This window comes from Thermobia domestica, chromosome 8, assembly GCF_964235325.1.
Source record: "Thermobia domestica chromosome 8, izTheDome1.hap1.1, whole genome shotgun sequence".
Lineage (NCBI taxonomy): Eukaryota > Metazoa > Arthropoda > Insecta > Zygentoma > Lepismatidae > Thermobia > Thermobia domestica.
In genome coordinates, this window is record NC_137461.1 from 4,430,292 (window position 1) to 4,454,247 (window position 23,956).

Here is a 23,956-nt window from a genome sequence, read left to right on the forward strand (position 1 = left end):
AAAAAAAGCATTTCTTCAGTGCTACGTAATTAACAACGTGATATAGTAACTTCAATACCAGTTTTAACGTTTTCAGTATGAAGTTGAAACAAATTATTTTATAGTGCTTTTGTATTGTATAGTACGAATATATCAGAAATATGGATTGTACAAAATATACAGGATGTTTCAAAAAAAAAAAAAAAAAAAAAAAAAAAAACACCGACAACGTTTGGGAGGTGATTTCTGACACCAAGATAGGACGAAAATTATAGACCAACCTGGGTGCACAAATGCTTCCTTTCGGAGTTATGGGCGGACGAAAACATGAGAAAAATGAACTTAAAGGTCCACAGCTCCAAAACTATGGGACGTACCGTAGTCGAGTCAAGACTTCACTTAGAAACTAGCATGTGCCCTATTCAAATATCCAAATTTCAGAATCCTGTGGTACTTTCACAGCATTTTTTATAGAGATAGTTGGTGAGTACTTCAAATTATATGAGTGTACCCAATTTGAGTCTATAAAAATTGTTGCGTGAGAACCTTAGGATTCTGAAACATGTATTTTTGAATAGCGCACATATTAATTCCTACGATAGGTTCCATAGTTTTGGAGCTATGGATCTTTGCGCATCATTTTTTCATGTTTTCGGCAGCCTATAACTCCGAAAGGAGGCATTTGTGCACCCAGATTAGTCTAAATTTTTCGTCTTATCTTGGTGTCAGGAATCACCTCCCAAATGTCAGTGTTGTTTTGAAACATCCTGTATAAAGCGATAAAAATATTTTGGATGTTAGTATGGTGAAGAATAAACAACTTAGTTACGGAAGTCAGTGGAGAGCTTTTGCGAACGCAGCACTGAACCTTCGGGTTTCATAGGGCATAGAGTTAGTTAAACATAACTGATTCTACTGTAGTTTTCATACTCCTAGTCGTACCCAAATACTATTTTGACCTTGGTCTTCATAGTGTTAGAGAGCACTTTCTGAGTTTAATGATTATTGATTCACAATTCAAACTAAAAATTAAACACACTTCTAACTTAAAATGCGTATCTAGCAAATTATCTTGTCATCAAAACACGGATTTATTTGTATCGTGTATGTAAATAGAAAATCGATTTCTTACTAGTTTAAGCGGAAAATTGTTGTGACTAAAAACAATATCTGATCAATACCTATATATACTTTGGTGAAATTTTATTACTTATCCAGTCATAGATACATCCAAAGTGAGTACACACGAAGAGGAGTTACCTCAGTAATTAACAGCGATTGCCTTTCTCAGTCATTCTCTCTAATAAGTTGGCCCTTAATATATTGATAGCTAATAACAGTCCCTGATGTATTTTGTGCGAAATATTTGGCAGGTAATGGTAATTTGTTAGTTTGCTTGTTGACAATACTAGTAGTTACAACGCTAAGGAAATAAGGGAGGTCCACTAATTTACACAACAGTGTTGGACATTAATTTTTTTTCTGCAGTTTACATTACCAAAGTGGTTACCACTTTCACGTTGTCTCGACTTCCAGGTTTGCTGTGGGTCTAGGTTCAATAACTACTTGTGTATTTAATTAACTACGGAGCCAAGAGAAATTCTCCCCTCCCCCAGGACTTCTGAAGCTGTAAATTATAACTATAGGATTGCACTTGGTAAGGATAGCGACCTCTCCCTCGCAAATAACCTTTCGTGAAAAAGACAAATAAAAAGCGACTACGCTGACCAAAATCAGCAACGAGCAACTATTAAAATATCTATTATTTCTATTGAAAATACTTCCCCCTTTTGATTTATCAACCTGTATCTTCCTACACCTTTTCCTGAAACATGAAAGTCGAAGTAACGTTTCCATCTTATCACCATGAATCAACTAATGATATTCACTTTCAACTAATCGCTGTCAATTACATTTAAGTACTTTTAGATTAATCTTAAAATTAAACAAATTACATCGCGGCTATGTCCCTTGGGTTAAAAAGATACTATGATATATTACTGATGACGGTAGAATGACTACATGAGAAGAGCCCGAGGAGGAAAGATATGCATTTTATTTTTGATTAAAGTCTAAAAGTTACTTTCCAGATCGATGCTACACGAAGAAACTATAGTTCAAATTTTTAATCGTATGGGTCTCCATCAGGATTAAGCCTACGACAAAAACAGGCGTTTCAGCCATACTGATGTTAGGCAGTCCTTCAATACCAGAACAATAAAATATGAACAGAAGTAAACAGCTGCATTGAGATACTTTTTGTTACACATAACACTGACCTTTTTCACCTTTTCTTACTTTTTTTTTTTTTTTTTTACCTTTTTCACAATATTGCGGTTTCTAAATGAATTGGAACATAAAGCTACTGGTAATCAAAGCTATAATACAATTTAGTAAACCTAGATGATAAACAAAATTTAATTCTAATTCTGAGAACGTTTACAATGAATCCCAGAAACAAGTTATTCTTGGTATTTACACACAAGTAATCTATTTTTGATTTGTGAAACAATAATAGGATTTAATTTGCTTAGTTTACTAAGGATACAATTTTAAATGTCTGTTCTTCACTACGTAGAAAACAGACTGATAAAATACAAAAAAATAAATAAATAAAGATAAAAAGAAAAAAAAAGATAAGAAAAACATAGTTTCCTATTATAAGATCTTACCATGTGCTTCAAGATATAATAATACAGTATTTGGACCATTTAGGATTGCTCATGTTCCACTTAATAATTAATGAAAATGACAAACATGATTAGCTAACATAAAACGATAATCATATTAAATCATTATGAAACTTCGCCAATTTTTGTGTGCTTGCATTACACTCATTAATAATAATAATAATAATAATAATAATAATAATAATAAATGCATTTGGAGCATCAGACACTTCTGGCACACTTTTATACTCATGGTCTAATCACAACCTGAAAATTCTAGTCTTCAGAATATAATTTTCCTACTTCAATACATATCATAAACTTACATCTTTACTTACAATGACAAATAATAATAATATTGTGAAAGAGTTATTGATTTTCTTTAGTTTACTGTATATTTTCTTTTGGTTTCATTAATATAGGTTTTTTTAATCAAAATGGCTATTTTTTGGTACGAAATAATAATATTAACTTGAATTTTGAAAAAAAGTTACTTTTTAAAATTATTTTTACTAATAAATTACAGGGTTAGCACAAATGAGTCATTCATTAAGAAAAGGCTATATTTTCAAAAGTATTACATGTACACACATGAAAGGTACATAAAAAGAACCACAATCTCACCAAGTTTGTATTGTGTGGCAGCATGACTCTATTATCTTTCCGATCAGGTGTGGTAGTGTGGTAGTACGAGCTTAATACCTGTTGAAAATGGAGGGAAAGAAAGAATGAAAGAAAGAAAGAAAAAAAAAAAAAAGAAATGCGTGCTTGAATATGCCAGATGCTCGTCTGTTATAGCTGTACATCGCGCTTTCAGAAAAAAAAAACATAGAAAAGAACCGTCATGTAAACAAACCATTTTGCGCTGGTATCGGGAATTCAAGAACATTGGTCGGTTGTGTTGTCTTTTAGATCTCCTGATTTAACGTGCTCTGAATTCTTCTTGTGGGGGGCACGTTAAGGACCTTCTTTACGTACCCCTACTACCGCAATCCTTAAAACGAGTTCAAAGAACGCATCAATGCTGCAGTACAGACAATTGACAGGACTATGCTACGAAATGTATGGAATGTGCTCGAGTATCGTCTGGACGTGTGTCGTGTCACCAAAGGGGCCCATATTGAACATTTGTAGAGGGTGTATAAACTTGGTGAGAGTAATACTTTTGAAACTGTAGTCTTTTCAAAATGAATGAATTATTTACGCTAGCCCTGTACTATGTTTTCATATTGATGAACGAGAACAGAAGCAGAATTCATATTTGTGCTCTTAAGAATACGCTACAATCCTCTCATTCGTGTCTACGAAATACAAGAAGAGAACTTAGGTTGAAAGAGTATTTCAGAGACGTCAAAAGCAAAATCATATGACATACTTTCCAATTACATAAAATTTTAAAAATAGTACATATTCTGTGTAAACCTTGTACTTTGGATACAATAAATGAAACACGATCCACATAAACTAGCTGGCAATATTAAAAGCATATATTTTTGACTTCTGCAATTCATGCACGAGTGTCGTAATTAGTGTTTACTCAACCTTGATCAAATTACTCATAATTGATTCTGATATCGTAAATATTTACCTTCGGTACTGATTTATTACTTGGCAAATTATGTAATGTACAGAAACCAAAAATCGAATTATCAGAAATATGATAAAAGAAAGAGCAACTTTTAAAAAGAAAAAGCTAATTTTGCTTAATATATTAATAGCGAAAGGCAGTTACAAGCGAAAAATATGAAGAGTCGCCAAAATGAATATCCTGATTATAGTCTACGATGAGCAAAGATTATAAAATTGTATTTTTGACCCATATCACTCAAAGAAAAACAATTTAGCAGTTTAATAAATTTTGAATTATACCAAAACGGTACGTAATTTTGGTACGCACTACGTAGAATGGGATGATTGTACAAGGTATGATCAAAAAGTACAGTGAAAGTAGTTGCACAGTGCCATCTATCGATGTTGTATCCAATTCAACTAGTAACCCCGGTAGCCTAAACCTTTGGTACAGTCAGTGTCGAGTTTGAACAAGTTGTGACATGTTAGTTGGCTTCCAGAGGCAGAAGAGTGAGGACGTGTTAAGAGTGTCTGTCGCATACCAACATTAAGTTTTGTTCTAAGCTTAAAAAAAAGCAGCTTACGAAATGTCAATATCACTGCATGCTGATGAAGCGGTGGCATTGAAGGCTGTTTACAAGTGGTATAAGCGATTCAAAAGCGGCAAGGAGTTGGTTGAAAACGAGCAAAGATCGAGACGTCCTTCGACGTCAAAAACAGACGAAGATGTACAAAAAATGGCACAAACGATTTGTTCAAACAGGCGAATGACTATTCGAGAGCTGTCCGAAGAACTAAACATCTCGTATGGGTCCCTGAAAAGCATTTTACCGCCGATTAAATGACCAAATGGCTTTCTTCTTCATCACGAAAAAGAGCCATGATACAACTTGCTTTTGATCCGCGAGTTTTTGGCCGAAAAAATATTCCTGTCTGTTCACATTCGCTGTGCTCTCCAAATATAGCACCATGTGACTTCGGTCTCTTTCCCAAAATTAAAACCGTGCTTAAAGGAACACGTTTTGATACCATTGCTGACATTCAGGGGACCACAACAGAGCAGCTGAACGCCCTTCCAAAAGAGGCCTTCCAAAAATGTTTCCAGTCATGGATTCAACGTTGGAATAAGTACATTGCTAGCCAAGGACACTACTTTGAAGGAGACTAAATCAAATTCCATGTAAGATTATTACTTTATTTCTAATAAAATTATTCACCGTATTTTTGATCACACCTCGTATATTCACCTCTGTACTGCGTATTTTAGTGAATATTTTGATCATTTTTACCGCATATTGTCCCTAAGTCTAATGATGAGGGGCAAAAAATCTTTGGAGAGGCCTCGTACACACAAAGGAATCATGAATTTCTACTTCAATACATAATCGCTTTCGTGCTGTTTTCTACCCAATCATATTAACTGTAAGCCAGACGTATACCTGAAGCCATATTTTATACATGCATACACACATATATATATATAGGGTGTTACAAAAACGTGTCACAATATTTTGGGTACAGATTCCTCATATCAAAATACGAAAAAAAAAAAGTTCATATGGACCTGTGATCAAAAGAGGACAGTTTAGGAGTTATAGGGTGCCGAAAACGTGAAACAAGTGAACTTTAGAAGTTCGTAACTCCATTACTATGGGACCTATTGCAGTCAGATCAAGACATCACTAAGGAACTGGTATGTGAACTATCCAAATATCCATGTTTAAGAATGCTCTAGTACTTGCACATCAAATTTTAGAGAGGTAGGTGGAAAGTGATCAAGTACTCCCAAACAACCTCTCTAAAATGGCTTACGACTCGGTTGAGAGACAAAATTATACACTCCGCATCAAAAAAATTGCGACAGCTAACGCCCTGCAGTTAGGCCACCCAATATACACCTTCTTATCCTATAATCGTGTCAGGTAAAGAGACCCCCTCTCTCTCCTCCTTTCTTCTCCAAAGTATTTCCAAATAGCCTCTCAAATAATGATTGTGTAAGTACTGAAGCTGGATATTTGGATAGTTCACATACTAGTTCTCAGTGATGTCTTGAACTCACTACAATCGGTCCTATAATAGTGGAACTACGGACCTTTACAGTTCTCTCTCTCTCTCTCTTTTTTTTTTTTTTTTCACGTTTTCGACATCCTATAAGTACGAAACTATGAACTTCCGACCACAGGTCCATATGAGCTTTTTTTAACTATTCCTACAATATCGTGGCAAATGTTTGTAACATTCTACAAATATGTGCCTTAGACTGTACTTTAAAACTACGAAAATCCGGAAAGAATGTTGTATACGTAAAATAAGCTTTACATTCATGCATTATTTTACACTAAAGCGCGAACTGAAATTAAAATTAAAAAATAATCGCACCTTTACCCAAGCAAGAAAAAGAAAAAGTTCCATAATTCTCACTACATATACATATTGTACATACACAGTATCACACAGTCTCCCTTATCATGGTCACAAACATTTAAAATAGTCTATAACCTTTACACGGCATGTTTAACATGAACTTCTTTAGAAATCTGCACACATGAGAATAACTACATAACAGTACGAGGTAAAACAATTATTTTTAAAACATCGATCTTTAGGTTTGGCAGCAATAACATGTCCCTGGGTGGTATTTAGTACTATATACTAGAAGGAAATTAAGTTTTATGAAAAAATTCAGTACATTACATAAGAAGTAGACTTTTGTAATCATTGTAAGGCTCAGACGTAACGAACTATTGGATTTCATCTTAGATTAAAGCATGTTACGACCCATTAATGAAAATGTCAAAAATGACAAAACGAAAAATTAAATATAAATACTGCACTCTTTTTCATTTCATTGTTAGGTAACATATTTCATCAATAATAATAATTTTCCCATATGACCCTTATTAATAATCGTGCTCGAACAATAAATATGATATACATACACACACACACACACGCATACACACATATTATCACTGCGACTCTGAGGATAATGTTCACAACACTATTGCAATTATAAGTTACAACCATAAATATGGCGATAATATCTTATATTTCAGGATCCTAAATTTCATAAATGGCTGCCAGCTTGACATTTGTTTCCTTAAAAATTAAAAATAGAAATACGTCTTCTTTTCCGCAACGATTTTATACACATGGTAACAATATGTGAGCAATGCTGAGATTGTGGTGACAAACTGGAACGATTACGTAGATACCGCTGAGAATGTTAGTCCTGATTTTAGAATTCGGAAGTAGAAACACCCATCAGAGATCCACGTTGTTAAGATCAGCTCCTGATGAAGACGGAAGACCTACATCATCTGGCGGAATAAACTTGCCTATAGGCTGCACAGCGGCCTGGCAATGGAACAGAACACAATATTTAATTGACATTGAGCTTTACAAGCAATAGACAACATCCGACTGAGATATACATATAGATATAAGGAAATAAAAAGAAATCATAACATAGTAGCTGGTTAATAGAATCTGAACAGCCTAATAATATTAGAATAAAGTGACGCTGCAAATTATGACATAGTTCCTTCACATTCACTGAACTCTTGAATCGAGTAAAATGGATTCGCTATTAACCAATCATGTAACTTTTTTATTATAAACTTTAAACGGCAGCTGCTGTATGGAGGTTGTTAGTTTATTAAACAGCTTCAATTCTATAACTAAATAACTATTTTTGATCTTCGATACTCTAGTAAAGGATACATCAATTTTTTTACTCCATCTAGTATTATATGTATGTACTTCATCCCCAAGTGTCATATTTACAAGGTTTTGCTTAGTGTAAAGTGATAAATATATACATTAACTAGTGTCACTATCTTAAGCCGATAAATGGTGGTTTACAGTGTTCTTTATCATGTGTTCCAACAATAATTCCGATAGCTTTATTTTGCAAAACTAGGACATCATGTGTTACCCCAAAGCAGAATCCTATATCCAATTATACTGCGAAAAAAATGCAAAATATGAATTCCTCATATACTCATAGGGAACTGTACCTTTCAGCTTTCTTAACAGAAAAACCACTCGGGTGAGCATTGTACATACATCTTTGACATGTTGTTCCCAAGTTAGTTGATTGTCTACACATATACCAAGAAATTTAACCTCAGTTTCATCATAGTCTTCTTTATCATTGGCTCAGTGGTAGAGCGTTCACCTCTGGTGCTTGGGGTCTCGGGTTCAAACCCTGCTCCCGCCAAGTGAACTTTGTGGTGGACAAACACCGTGTGCGTGGGTTTTCTCGGGGTTCTCCCGTTTCCTCCCACTTTCTTCATTTCTCATAATCACCGTCTCCTTTAGCCTAACCGGCATAACCGTGGGACGTAAAACTCAAAGATTTCATTTCATTTTTTCTTTATCATTGCAGCGACTGAGACTAAAGATTATTATTAATATTATTTTTGTTTTATTTCGATTTAGCACAAAACCATTTCTTTTAAACCAAGTCACTGCCTTTGCTAATGCGCCTTGAGCTTCTATATAAACTTCTTCAAAGCTTGTATTTATATTAAGTAGGGTAATATCATCCGCGTATAGAATTGATGTGGCATTTTGGCATTTGTATTTAGAGGCAAATCATTTATCATTATTAAATATAATACCGGACACAGAACAGAACCCTGCGGCACCTCATATTTTACTTCTACGATTATCACTTCAGAAACGATTTTTTTAAAAACTATTATTGTCAGTACACTAGCGTCTAGAAAAAAAAATGAAATCTTTAAGTTTAACGTCCCACGGTTATGCCGGTTAGGCTAAAGAAGACGGTGATAATGAGAAATGAGTGAAATGATGGAATGAAGAAAGTGGGAGGAAACGGGAGAACCCCGAGAAAACCCACAAGCACGGTGTTTGTCCACCACAAAGTCCACACGGCGCGAGCTGGGATCGAACCAGGGACCCCAAGCGCCGGAGGTGAACGCTCTACCACTGAGCCACCGCGCCCCCACTAGCGTCTCGAATTACGACATTTTCAAAAGAAGATAATTTATTTTTCTTAAGTACTAAAATAGACATACAACCAGATTTTGGATTCCAGGCATAGGAAAAGAAAATACTGGAGGAGGATTTGGCAATTCTCAATGACAAATTACTCGATAAAACCTTGTTAGTTTTCCTCAGTTTCTACCACTTCTCTGTATGCCTCTACTATTCACTAAGTTACTAGCAAGAAAGGCACAATCTGTGTATTTACATTATCTTATTTCCTATTCTAAAATTAAAATTGAAAAATTGTCAGATGAGAATGAACTTTATCCTAATTTCTGAAATAGTAAAATAAATGTGCACCAAACAGTATGGAAGAAGCTTTTCATCTTATTTGTTACTGCAATAAGTGAGGAAATAATTGTTAAAACAATTCAGCAATGGAATTTTATTATCAGTAGGAGAGTGTTATTATTACTATCTTGTCCAAAATATCGTGGAGCATTAATACGATATTTTCGTTAATAATCTTTCGAGATTTCCACGATGAGCTGTTTTATTAGCGCCTTCACTTCACACAAGAAGCACTACAATTAATTCACTGTTATGGTGTTTCTCCTGATTGAAGAAAGAGAACCTCGTTCCTTTGCCTTTTGAAAAAAGCTACCTCAGGCCCTGTGAATCTGTGGGGGACAACATCGTGTCTGTGAATTTTCTAAAGGTTCTCTCGTTTCCTACCCCATTCCCGTTCAACCAATTATTTTATGATCCTTTATTTTCATTAGTCATCTATATTCTTTAGCCTAAAGGGAGCTACAGGACTCCATAACAATAGGACGTAAAATTACATATTTCATTTTCACTCACGTAATTTTCGATAACGCAATTTCCAATCTAGAATGTCACAAATAATGCGCCCATGATACGTATTATTCAGATATGAATGACATTACAAGTCACAGTCCTTAGTGTTCTACATAACCACGGAACTAGCTTTAGTAACTACAACTTAAGTCAAGGAATGCCGGGTCTGGTCAGAGAAAATATAGGTGAACGTTTGTACTCATCAGGATGATGTTGACATTACGATGTCCACCCAGCGTCGTGAGAACAATTGACGAGTTACTTGAAAGAAAGAAGAAACGAACTCTAGTCTCGAAAGCCAGCATTGACGGCGAAGGAAGCCAATGTGCTGACCACACATCTCTCCAAAGGAATGAGTGCTACAAGCCAACTAGTAGGCTCTGGTCTCCTAAGGGTTGTTGGGACAGGAATTTAGTTTAAGATACAACTAGAAGCCTCGGGCAGAAATGCGAAACAAACGAGTGAACCTCTAACATAGTTAGAGCTTAACTATTTACTGTGTAAAAAATAAATATTTTTTATATAAAAACGACAAGTATTACATCATACATGAGGATGACATAACAATTAACCTACTGACGTCTGATTGCTCACAGAACTAAGGGATATTTATATATATATTAAATTCCACTTTACTTTCCTCCATGCTTCAACTAAATGAATGGAGTATGCTAAATATTTCTAATATTTTTTCGAATATTCTTCCTTAGTTGCACTAGATTTTATTGTCTTATGAAGAGATCATATTCTTAAGTGTTTCAACTTCCAGTAAAATTATGTAACCAAATTGGTAATTAAATTTCGAGAAACAGCTCAGTAAGCTGCTTCAAGTTTGGTAGCGGAACCACTAATTACAACTTAACAGGACACACCAAAACAAGTAGCAGTATGAAGTGTACACCACAACATGGAGTTTGGATTGTATGGCGTGAGAATTTCCCATTTAATACTGAAACCAGGACTGGTAGTACTTTCTACTACTTCCGGTTTTAATAGAGACTAGCTGAACCTGCGCTCTGAACCCAGCGCATTATTCACATATGACCATGAACCATCTCGTCATTCCTCACATCTGTACATGTCCCTTTACAGACACAAGGTGAAGGACGTTTTAATAAAAATCGGCAAGGGGTACAATAAAGGGGACATTTTTTCCATGTCTCGCACTATTTGCAAGATCTGAGCCTACTTCCAGTTGGAGTTTCTAATTCATATATTACCAGTGTTTTCTTTCTTCTTGCATGCAGTATGTAATACGTAAACACATTACACACACAATTAATTATAATGTCAATGATATATGGTGTTCATTGGACAAAACACTCCAAACAATGACGATTCATCTTAGACTGGAGAAATGGTTATCCTTCGTTCTTCATTATCATTTGTCCATGAAACAAACGCCGGAGAGATATACTAACCCCGTATACAAATGTGTGGTGTTGGAATGTATAACTCATAGGATATGATACATTATTTTTTTAAAAAATTTTAATATTTTCAGTGCACCCCTAAAAAATATAATAAAGAAATAACGACCTATTTGTTTATATATTCAATTAGAACTTAACAATCTACACAAAATTTGCAATCAATCAGTGAAAACGGCATTTTTCTAGAGCTTGTGGTTTCCGATATACCATTGTCACACGAATTGGCCACAAACATATTAACTTTTTTTTTTGTTCACAAACATATAAGCCTAGCATTTCAATATATCGATTAGAGTGTAGATGGAATACATTCTTGGGACGCTTAATTTACTGCAGAAAACGCTTTACGCTATCTTTTACCGCTTTTACCCTATACCAATCAACGTTAAAACCGAAAGTGGTTGATTTTTGCCACTTCTGGTTTCAGTAGAGGGAGATTATGTGGATATGGAATATATTCTTGGGACCTTTAATTGACTGCGAGAAGTGCTTCTCGCTGTTTCAGCTTGGAATTTCATCGTTAGATTCATTTTTTTTTTTTTTTTTTTTTTTTTTGGTAAGGAAAAGCTATTTAATATAACTTATCAAATTAAGAATTTTTCTTAAGTAAATACTTGTAGAACTGAAAATTTAATATTTGAAATATTTATTAGTAACTGTGATGTTTTGAATAAATTCTTACGGGATTTTCACAAAAAATTAAAGGATTAGGGAATTGTATTTCAAGGTGTCTACTAAAATTTCAACGTGAAATTTCGTGACTTTTTCGTGACCTTTTCTTTACCAAACCATAAAATTTCGTAACATTCTCAAGTGCGAATTTGGGTGCGAATTAGGTCGAATTTTCATACATGCGATAGAAGCATACTTTGGTTGCGATTTGGTATCGTCTAAAGCGACTATAGATATTTTTGGTGGTGAATTTTGACGTTTTATAGAAAAATAATTCCGGTCTGCACTTATATTTGTACATTTTAAAAAAAATCGTGACCTAAAAGCCCAAATTTCGTGACTTTTTCACGACTTTTATGACCGTTTTCTGATTTCGTGACATTTTCATGACTTTCGTGACCAATAAACATCCTGTATTTGTAGGCTTTCGGCATCTATGGCCATTTTGGCCTGTCGCTTATGAGGTATGACGTCCCTCGGCCAGCACACTATCCGGGGAAAGGGAAGGACGAAAGGAATGAAGAAAGAAAGTGACCTGGGACTTTCATGTTAGGTACCATCCCGCCATCTTTTTGGTATGAACAACGAAAATCCAGGAGAAACCTCACTCAGAATGGCTGGCCTCAAAAGGGTGTTACACTTTTCCCATGTAGTGTACCCACCACAAAAAGTATGAAGAAATATATATTATATATATATATATATATATATATATATATATATATATATATATATATATTGCTAACTGCAATGACGTTAACTCACAAAAGTCATGGAAAACTTACCCTCCTTTCCTTGAGTTTGGTCATTTCCTGTTTGAGTTTATTAAGAATGGCGAAGTTCGGAGAGTTGACGGACGCTTTACTTTGAAGTAGAGTGATTTCTTGTTCCTCCAGCTTCTTCTCTTTGATACTCTTCACTGAGTGATTTCCGTACAAACGCAACAAAGATCCCCAACTTGTAATATGAGGATGAAGGGACTGAAAAGTAAAACAATGCTTTATATAGTCTTTGAAAACTGTGTGACCAATCGATTCTATTTCTTTATCTGTTTGTCGTAAGAATTACCCTTTTCTATATCCATTATCCACTGCAAACTACTGGTACTCCCTCAATGTTTTACAAGGGTTGTTACACAAATTCTAACCCTAATCAAGGAATATTACAACTAGACATGTAATACTTTTAGAGCATATTTATTGAACCTTCCTTTCATGTCTAAAGCCCAGAATTAATCGCGAAATAAAAGCCCGAAAATGGTTGGCAAAATTGCAAAATAAACACCCAAAAATGGCAGGTAAAATGGTAAAATAAAATAAACAAGCAATCACGAACTTTGGGGGGGAAAAATAGATACTAAAATATATGAAAGCTATAATAGGCTATAATTCGTTTACTAATCGAATAAAATGTTTTATTTTGCACTTTGTACTTACCACTTAAAATTCTGGAAACTTGCGCAACCCGTGAAGGGACGACATCTAACAATTCATTCACCATTCTTCAGTAGTAACAATGAAACAATAACTTAAAAATAATATCACATTTTATTCACACGCGGTTACATTAGCACAAACATTCAAAGCACAAGAAATACTAAAGTGAAGTCATTTTATACTACACTAGCAGTTTGTTTTCACTTACGAAAGGTTTTTCATATTTTTGTTCTCTGAAATTATTAACATCTTTTTAAGATTTTCAAAGGAAAGACTTTGTCTCCTGTAAGAAAGAATCCGCTTTAAATGTGAAAATGATCTTTCCACATCTACAGATGTCGCTGGAGCATACTTGAAACATGTAATTTGGGAAGGATCCATGACAATGTCAACAGTTGTATCAGCATCACCTTCCATAACACTAGTGTAGCATCTCCTTCCATTTTCCCAAATCTGGATTAGCACTTACAACACGATCACACTTACGTCGAATGTACTCGCCCTTGTCACCAGGTACAACACAGATCGTTGAGAGTATCATTGAAGATTTTCAGAGAACTAGCGAGAGTCTTTTCTTTTCTTTCTTTCTTTTCTTTTTTCTTTCTTCTTTTTTTTTTCCAAGCTTGGCAATAACATCTGGTAACTTTGCAAAATGTGATGCAATGAAGACTAACTCCTTTTCCAAGGAATTCTTCTTAAGTAAACTTTGAGCAACCTTAATTGAAGACGCATCATCCTCATCAAAAGTATCAATGATTCTTTTGATGGGTTCAAAGTTGTTAGCATAATAGAAAAAAGCTGTAACCATGTACCCCATCTCGTTAAGACAGGCTGTGGTGGAAGCGGAAGTTCAGGGGTTAATTCGCGAAACGCACTTGTGCGTGAGGGAGCTTTCAGAAATATCTTTTTCACATTTGACACAAGAAGGTCAACCTCAGGAAAATGAAAACGAACTTCCTCTGCAATTCTATGTAGCGCGAGTGCCAGATAGGTGACATGCAGCATACGTGGGAATAGAACCTTAAGGGGTTTTGCTGCACTTTTCATGTATCTATGTCTGTGACAAAAGGAAGGACCTTATCGTATTTTACACATTCTGGCCACAGAATACTCAGCGATTTTGTAAAAACCTGTGCAATTGCCGTGCCATTTACTTTTCCAGAACTTCTGATGCAATCAAAAATGTTTGTGTGCCTTCTTGCCTTCTTCCCCTCCAAAAGTTCCAATTACAACGTTGGCAATGGAACGTCCTAGAATATCCCAAGTTTCATCAATTGAAATCCATATATTTTTGTCAGCAACACTTTTACGGATATCGTCAATAGTTCTGCTGTACGCGCTATCAACTTAAGTCTTTCTCAAAGATGATTCACTTGGAACTTTTTGTTTTGTGTTTTTCTCGAGAAAATTTCTACAGGAAACATTTTCTAACTTCCATAAAGTAATGTTCGCGTTAATTAGAGCTTCACATAGATCATTCGCAAAACTGTTAGTATGCGAAGCGGCATTCGTGACTGTTCCAAGATGATTTTGAACCTTTTCACCAGCTGATTTGCGTGTCCTTGCAAAGTTGTGTTTTGTAGTGCTTATATGGTGTGCTACAAAATAACGCATTTCAGCTTAATCCAGTTTCACATAACTTACAAAACAGGACAGAACCGTCTGTTGAAATCACAGTATGCCCGAACTCACTCACAAATTTTTCCAACTTCTGTTGCCTACAAAGACCAACTTTCAGCATCTTGAAACACTGAAACGCACATAAATACCAGTTCTGTATCACGCACACCTAAATTCACAATAACTGCCCACCTGGCTACTTCTTGAAAGTAAGCATCTTCGTTTGTCATTCCAAGAACCGAGCACTGCTTCAAAATTCCAAGAACTGAATACGCACTAGCATAACCCGCCCCTCCACTTGTCACATTTCAACGGGAATAGACCAGTTATTATCAGATACCGAGATCGCTTGGCCAAATAAGAGCGATTCAGATCTGTGGTATGCTGTCATTCTTGAGTAAATAAAGAGTAGTGGGAGAGAAAACCTGTGACAATGGCAACAAATTGCTTCTAAATTGTGAAACTGCACTTTTCCTGAAAATATCATGAAAATTGCAATTATGGCATTTTGCCATTAATTCCGGGCTTTAATGATGTCACACCAAATTGGAAATTAAAATAGATTTTTATTTTGTTATTACAGGTCTAGAAAGACAGAAGAGTGCGTAAAGTGTGCCCAAATGGAGAAATTGAAGGCAAGAGCTGTTATTGAATATCTTCCCAAGAAAGATTTAAAGCCGAAGAAGATCCATCCCGACATGGTTGATAGTTTAGGTGATAGTGTCCTTTCATATGCCACAATGGAGAAATGGGCAACCGAATTTAAGAGGGGGAAGAACTTCCACTGAAGATGACCCTCGATTAGGGTTGCCAGACGTCCTGGTTTCCAATGAAAAAATTAACTGTCCCGAAAAAGGCTTTCGGGATGCCTGTTTGTTCCGGTTTTCCTTCTTCCGATTAAAAAAACAAAAACTGCAAGAACTAACATGCCTCACCTAAAAACTGAAGATTTTCGATAGATTTATGTAGCCAATCAATTTTACTAAACGAACAACAAGGAGTTTGAAATTACATCCATTCTTTCATCCTATGGGCTTCTTCCAGAGCAAGAGAAAAGGATTTTAAAAATATTCAAAAGGAGGCATATGCTATGTAAATAATTTTTTGAATATCACTTTCAATAGAAAAGAACGTATTTTTCCCAGCGACAGGCTTTCTTCTACTTATTTTATACTTCAATCGACAGCGCAAGACTGGTTCAATGTTGGCATTTTAATCAACAATGGCGCAAATACTGCTCTCAGTTGCTGCATGTTAACTGCATTTAAACTATTTTGTCCCGTCTGCCGTCTTTTTAGGCAAAATTTCTTCTGCGAACTGAGTTGTCTTTACTATATTTTCCCATGTGTGGATAAATATTTCTAAAGATGCTGTGGACGCAGTCAATAATTTTGGATTATATATTTCCTTTATATGATAAAATTTTCAGGCTAAAATTCCGTAAAACTTACTCTAACACACAAGAAATGACATTAAAGGTGTGTGTCTTGTTTAATTTTGACACTGGAATTTGTTTTGTGCCAAACTTTTGGCGAGCCTGTGCAAGTCTTTCAATAGATCTAGTTTTTGTTTATCGTTCTGAATTTAGCGAAAATGTATTTTTTCTTGCTAAATGCTAAATTTGTTATTCCTTTTAGGGTAGTGTTTCTGACTCAGGTGATGACACAACAAAGAAAAAAGTCTCTCTTCATTCATAAATGGGCGAGTGTGTCGTAATTGGCGCAAAATTTAGGACCTGTTAAGCACAACAAATCGGAATTCGGAATAAGGGACGCCGGGCAGCTTTTCTTACATTACCTTTTCACATTCTTATACATCCTTTGTAGGGTTTCATTAGCGTTAAATATGTATAGAATGAACTGCAAAATTGTGAGTAGTAACCGGGAAAAGACAGGTAATTAATTGACTCTCATCAAGTAAGTACGAAACCTGACTATATATAGTCTGAGATTGGTGTCCCGGTTTTTCGTTTACAAAATCTGGCAATCCTACTCTCGATCAGCAAGACCTTTGGAAGCACTAATTGACAAAGTGCATGAAACCGTCATGAATGATCGGCGAATGACCGTTAGGCAGATTGTTGAGACAGTGGACTTATCTACTACAAGCGTTGACCGAATTATCGCCCAACATCTAGGAATGAGCAAGGTTTGCGCAAGATGGGTGCCAAAACTTTTTGACATCTAATCAAAGGCTCATCAAATGCAACATTTTATGGGACAATCTTCATCTTTTTCGGACAAATCCAGATTCACTTCGTACTCCATTTTTAACAGTAGATGAGACCTGGGTCTACCATTACCAACCAGAGTCCAAACGAAGTTCCAAGCAGAGGAAACACCCCTCCTCCGATCCGAAGAAGGTAAAGTCATTGCCCTCAGCTGGAAAAGTGATGGCTATAGTTTTCTAAAATTTTAACACGCCTTCGACAAATCATTTTTTACCAGCGGCATTAACGCATCTGAACATCGATGGGTAAAATGTGTTGACTTGTTCGGGGACTATGTAGAAGTTCGTTCACAGATGGGCTTAGAACTTTTGTAACAACCCTCGTAGCTTCTATCGTGTCTCTAATATGACAAATACTTCATAAAACAGGATGTTTTATGATATTCGAATACGATAACCATTTAAACTTTTGAACTGTTCAAATAATGATTATTTATAATAGCTAAATTCCTACTACTTTTTTTTTTTCAATGACATCAAACTTAAAACTTGGATGATTAAAAAAAATAAAGTTTAAATATGTAGATAAATAAATACATAAATAAATGTAAAGACCTGAGAAGTTAAATACAAGAGGCAGTCATTCTGCAAAAGGAAACAAATACTAATATTTAATATATTGATGGGACTAAGGGAAGTTTTTGTTAGGAACTTTGTGTGGGTGTATTTTTGCGTGGATCGGAAACACTAACATTACAAAAATCAGAAAAAGATATGAGAAGCAGTAGTGCTTGGGACGACGTTGAACAAGACACCTAATAAACGGAAGTCAATGTTCATGGTACGATCGAGAAAAAAATAACTGACTAACGGACTTGTCACTTAATTCGCCCTTACGCAATATTCAGAAGATAAAGCTGAAAGAAGACTAAGAATCCAGTAAACCATACAGCAAGATAAGGTGGCCAAGTGAATTGTTATCAACAAGACAGACAAGAAAAGTTTTAGACATACTAGTAAATCGAACTCTGTACTACAACGAGGGTGCGATTTTAAGAATTTTTTTCCCTCTGAATCATCTTTCCGTTCTTTCTAAAGAAATTAATATGCTGAACAGAAGGTTGTATTGAAAAAGAAACGAAGAAGCTGAGGAGGAGCTAATTTACAAAGAGTGAAAAAGTGATTTGACTGGACGGGGACTCGAACTCGGAATCTCCGGCATACCGAGTTCCAGTCCGGTCAATCACTTTTTCATTCTTTGTAAGTTATTGAATTCGCACCTATAGAGGATTGTGGTATGTAAAAATAAGTTTAAATCGGTTTTTCTTCCTTTCGTTAATATATGAGGAGGAACAGTTCGGATTTAAGGGAGGTAAGGGCACAAAAGATGCAACTAGTTTGTTAATAATAATTGGTGAAATGTTTATAGAAAAAAGGAAGGAGTTGTGTGTATTAATCTAGAAAAGGGTTTTCACAGGATGAAGTAGGCATTTGATTAGGGGTTTAAAGAAGGTTTGGTTCAATGGAAGGCTAGAAGACTCATAAGAAACTTATGTATGAACCAACATGTGTTAGAATAGGGGGAAAATTACAGAAGAGACTGCAATTGAAAGAGAAGTTTGACAGGAATGTTATATTTCGCCAACGTCATTTAAAATATATCTAGAAGAGATAGTGAGGAAAGGTCCATTTAATGAAGATGTATTTCGGTAGGTAAAATGATTAGGTGAATATGAGAAAAAAAACGTTAGAAACGCCAATTGTGATTGGAACAAAGCGGTCGGCATCAAATATAGAAGTAGAGAGGTAGAAAATACAACAGCTGAATAATTTTCAATACCTAGATAGTGTTATTAGTGAGGACATGAAGTGACAATGTGAAATAAAAGCAAGGATAGAAATAGCGAAAGAAACATTTAGGAAGAAGTCTATTTTGTAGTTCCTTAAATAAAGAGCTAAGTCCTGAAAATACTTCGTGTGGGACTTGCTGTACATGGCGGAAATACAGACATTACAGATAAGCAGCGAAGAAAGACCGTTGACTTTCGGACCATGGTATGAAGAAAAATTGATAGAATTAGTTGGGTTAAACGGAAAATGAATGAAGAATTGTCTAAAATAATAGGAAAAAAGAGTAATTGTAGATGATCTTAAAAAGATTAAGGCAAAGTAGTTAGGAGACTGGCTACGAAGGGATGTACTAGGATGTATGGTGGAAAGAAGAACATGGAGCGTCAAAAGAGGCTACAATTAATAGACAAAGAGGTTAGAAGTCCATGGTGTGTGGAACTGTGTACGTTTCTGGCATGTGAACTGTCAATAATGACAAAAGATAAAAGAAGAAAAAAAAGTATGAAGCAAGCAAGCAAGAAATAAAGTAGATAATAATAATAATAATAATAATAATAATAATAATAATAATAATAATAATAATAATAATAATAATAATAATAATAATAATAATAATAATAATAGAAACTAACTAGATTAGGGTATGAAGTGTTTTATTACCTGCAGAATAGCTTGAGAAGCATACTGTTTCCCATCCCGTTTGTTTTTACAGCTGACTGTTGCTTTATGCTTTCCTACGGTCATTGTAAATTCATTCTTTTTGTGCCTCACAGTGCTAACTTCATACTTTATATGCATACCACTTAATCCGAAGTTCCTGAAAACAATACATTAATGTTATCTTTCGTGTCAAACAAATACAGTGCAAACATACACACATTAAATAAAGATGTACTAAGAACCAATCAAAATTCTTAAAATGTCTTCTCTACTTTTCTGAATTTTAATGAGTAACCCAAAGACAGTAGAACATTTTAAAAAGACGAGACACACAATATGCACAAAATACTCTCCCGCTATTCGTAGTGCAGAGAATTATAGCATTTATGCCAGCTTCATGTATCTCATTCTTCTTTCTCAGGAGTCCCGCTATGGTCGGTCCAAGCCTGTGCTGAGAAAGGGAGATGAGCTCAAATCAAGATGAGATGCCTCGCTCTGATATTAGATTTAGACTAAACGCATAGTTTGAAAGATTCAAATCATCACCTCTATTTTGCTCTTTTTCATAGGATAGGTGATGGACGACCTAGGTCGAGATGGTGACGTTAGTCCCTACCGGCATGCGTAGTCACTAGCCTCCCAAACGGGTCATTAATACGGACCATTGAGCCTGGTAGTGTACCTCGAACCTCAAAGCAGAATTTGAACGATCTGAGGAAGGCAATTATTGCCGCCTCTACCGGTGTAGAGCAATTGATTCTTCCCCAATGGCAATGTACGTCTTGCATAGATAATCTACACATCAGCCATTGGTTCAGATAATGCACGACGTACAGATGGTGATCAGAAAAATGGAAACACCTGTAGTTGGCAACACGTCAGATGTATGGGTTGGCAGTGGTGTCGTGGCGCCCGCAGCGCCGGACCGCTGGTGGTGGTGTGTTAGGTCGGTCTCCACACTACGTCAGGCGCAGTGGAACAGCATTGTCCAGTGGCTGCAGCAGACGGAGGTAGTGTAAAATGGGAGACCTCTCAGATTTTCAAAGAGGGCAAATTGTTGGTGCGTGGTTACGTGGAGTTAGTGTGACGGCAGTGGCTACTGTGTTAGGTGTGTCGCGTGGGACAGTGTCGAAGGTGATGACGGCCTACACAACACACGGGGAAACCACATCGGGGAAGCGGAACAGTGGGCGTAAGAAAATCATGAGTGACAGGTCACGCCGGGTATTAAAGCGCATTGTCACGCAGAATCGTCGTGCCACTGCGGAGCAAGTGACGGAGGAACTCAATCAGCACCTCCCCCCACCCTGTTTCGACAATCACAGTCCGCCGCGAATTACATGACATGAACTTACGGGGTCGTGTTGCACGGGCCAAACCGCTCATCAGGGACCATAACGCTTTCGCACGCCGCAAATGGTGCCGCGACCATGCAACTTGGACCGTTGAGGTGGGCTCAGTGGTAGAGCGTTTACTTCTGGTGCGTGGGGTCTCTGGTTCGATTCCCGGCAAAGTTTGTGGTGGATGTCATCGTGTCAGTGGGTTTTCTCGAGGTATTTCCGTTTCCTCCCACATTCTCATTCCACCAATAATTCCATCATCATTCATTTGCCTTAATCATCCGTCTCCCTTAGCCTAAAGGACATAATCGTAGGACGTTAAACTGAAATATTTAATCCCATTTTGGAAATGAAATGAAATCTTTGAGTTTTACGTCCCACGATTATGCCGGTTAGGTTAAAGGAGACGGTGATGATGAGAAATGGATGAAATCGTGGAATGAAGAAAGTAGGAGGAAACGGGAGAACCCCGAGGAAACCAAGCACACGGTGTTTGTCCACCACAAAGTTCACTTGGCAGGGGCTGGGATCGAACCCGAGACCCCAAGCACCAGAAGTGAATGCTCTACCACTGAGCCACCGCGCCCCTTAATCCCATTTTGGATAGCTCTGAATTCGCAACATTGGAAAGACAAAATCGATTATTACTACTTCTTGTTATATATAATATTTTGGGCAGGACTAAAATTCTACAGGCTTTTTTATCCAATTAAAAATCCTGCTAAGTTCCAAGCAATGTTAATATAAATTTATACCTAACCCCTGACACAAATCTCACTCGCTGAAGAAAACAAAACAAAAATTAAATTCGCAAGATAAAGCTACACATACAACTAGTAAAACAACCAGTCAAGGTATACATACCTTTGTAAGCAGGTAAGAAGAATAGAATACGGGGAAGGCTCACTGGTTTTAGCACAAAGTTCAGCGACTCTAGGATCTTCTATTTTGATAACATCAAAGAACTGTAAAGTAACAGAACAATGTTACATTAATATAGGTAAACGCAATATAAATATTATCAATCGAAAAGTAGGTTTTACTTCGACTATAGCACGGATTGATCCAGGGAAGAATTAAAAGGAATGAGTTCAAATGAGAAATCGATATAAATTAACACAAACACTGGTATAGATTTGGAAGAAATAATAATAATAGCAAATAAAATAAGCACACTCATAAAAAAAAAAAAAAAAAAAAAAACTCTCCATCATTTGATCTTTTTTCTCTCCAAAAATGACTTTCAATTGCTGTTTAACAGTATTTGTTATTCAAGAAAATCAGGACTGGACGAAGGAGGAGGAGGGTTCCAGTTCTCTTTTCAGATGAGAGCAGGTTTAGTCTGAGAAGTGATTTTGGACGTATACTCATCTGGTATGAAGTGGGAATACGCAATGAATCCAGGAACAAACACATTTGTTGAACTAGATCATTTTGGTGTTCCAGTGTTCTTGTGTGGGAAAGATCCGTTATTTTGACACTGTTATTCCTTCTCCATGTGCATCTTTTCAAAGGTGCAGTCGGTCCCAACTTCTTCTTTATGGATGATAATGCGATACAACATCGAAGGGCGCAAGTGGCGGAGCTCTTAGAGCATTCTTTAGTGAATGCACTTAATTGCCTGTTCCTCTGACTTAATCTCATCAAGCACGTTTGGGATGCTATAGAGAGATGTCTTGTAGCACGTTCTAATGAACCAAGAATCATACAGCAGTTGTCAAATAGCACTGGCAGGGCTCATAGTGGTCTGGTCTCTTGTAAATAGTTGAAAAGAGACCAAAAGCACACGAAAAAGTAACCAAAATCTCATCATATCCCCTTTTTCCTTTCTCAATTTCTCCGTTACATCTCTCTCTCTGTTTGTTATTTTGTTTCATCTTTCCTTCTTTGCTTCTTTTTGAGCTTCCTCCTTTCTTAGGTTTTCTAAGTATGCTTTGTAGTTACGGTAAGCAGACTTAGCAGATGTAAGAAGCTTCTGAGTGAGTAGAAACAGTTCTGGCCTATTTCCGAATTTCTTCATCCCAGACATTATATTTAACTTAGCATTGAAAGTTCTCAAAGCCATGAAATATCAAATTCATCACTTTGACATACAAGAACATACAAGAAGCATAACACAAGACGAACATGATGAACCACACAAACACACAACGTTGACCGGAGCGTTAACTATTACGAGAGTAAACTAAAAGACTATTATGATAGAAGGAAGAATAGACACAGAAGGGTTCTCAACCCCAACTTGAGAGCTTAAGCATCCATCAACCATCCACTGTGCTTTCGAAAGAATAAAAGCTGAAGTGAGAATAAAGCTGACTGTTTCACATGTGGCAGCAAGTATTGAAGCTTCCAGAAAAGTAATGAGTAACAAGTTTCTGCCTTTTTCCATTTATTTTTATATTTGTCTTAGAAAACTGCCAATGCGAAACATAAATCACTTGAAAAAGTCACTTTACTTTCAAAAAAGTAACTTTTAGTGACCAATTTGAAAAAAAAGTAACTTTTAGTTAAAAAAGTGACTCGCTATGAACCCTGCACTGGGGAGTAACGAAACATAACAACAACTTCTTACGAACTTTGTGAGTAGTATGGAAGCACGTTTCAGAGCATGCATCGCTGTCCTGATGATACACCCTTTTAAGGACCATTTCACTCCTGTAATGTCAGGCGGAATCATGAAGTGTAGTGCTTTCAGTGACGTTTTTATTCTTCCTATCAAATGTTTCTTTCTGTTCTTTCCT

At 36.1% G+C, this 23,956-nt stretch overlaps 1 protein-coding gene across 2 annotated transcripts in view; it reads right to left on the reverse strand.

Annotated features, from left to right (window-relative positions):
- Positions 1 to 23,956, reverse strand: part of pasha (microprocessor complex subunit partner of drosha) — an 86,379-nt gene continuing 62,423 nt past the window's right edge. For both annotated transcript variants that reach the window (XM_081768027.1, XM_081768028.1), the window contains exons 10-13: positions 22,080 to 22,180; positions 19,876 to 20,032; positions 12,925 to 13,119; positions 1 to 7,574 (exon numbers count right to left, since the gene is read on the reverse strand). In XM_081768027.1, the coding sequence (XP_081624153.1) occupies positions 7,482 to 7,574; positions 12,925 to 13,119; positions 19,876 to 20,032; positions 22,080 to 22,180 (546 nt within the window). In that variant the 3' untranslated portion in view covers positions 1 to 7,481. The remainder of the gene's footprint in view (positions 7,575 to 12,924; positions 13,120 to 19,875; positions 20,033 to 22,079; positions 22,181 to 23,956) is intronic.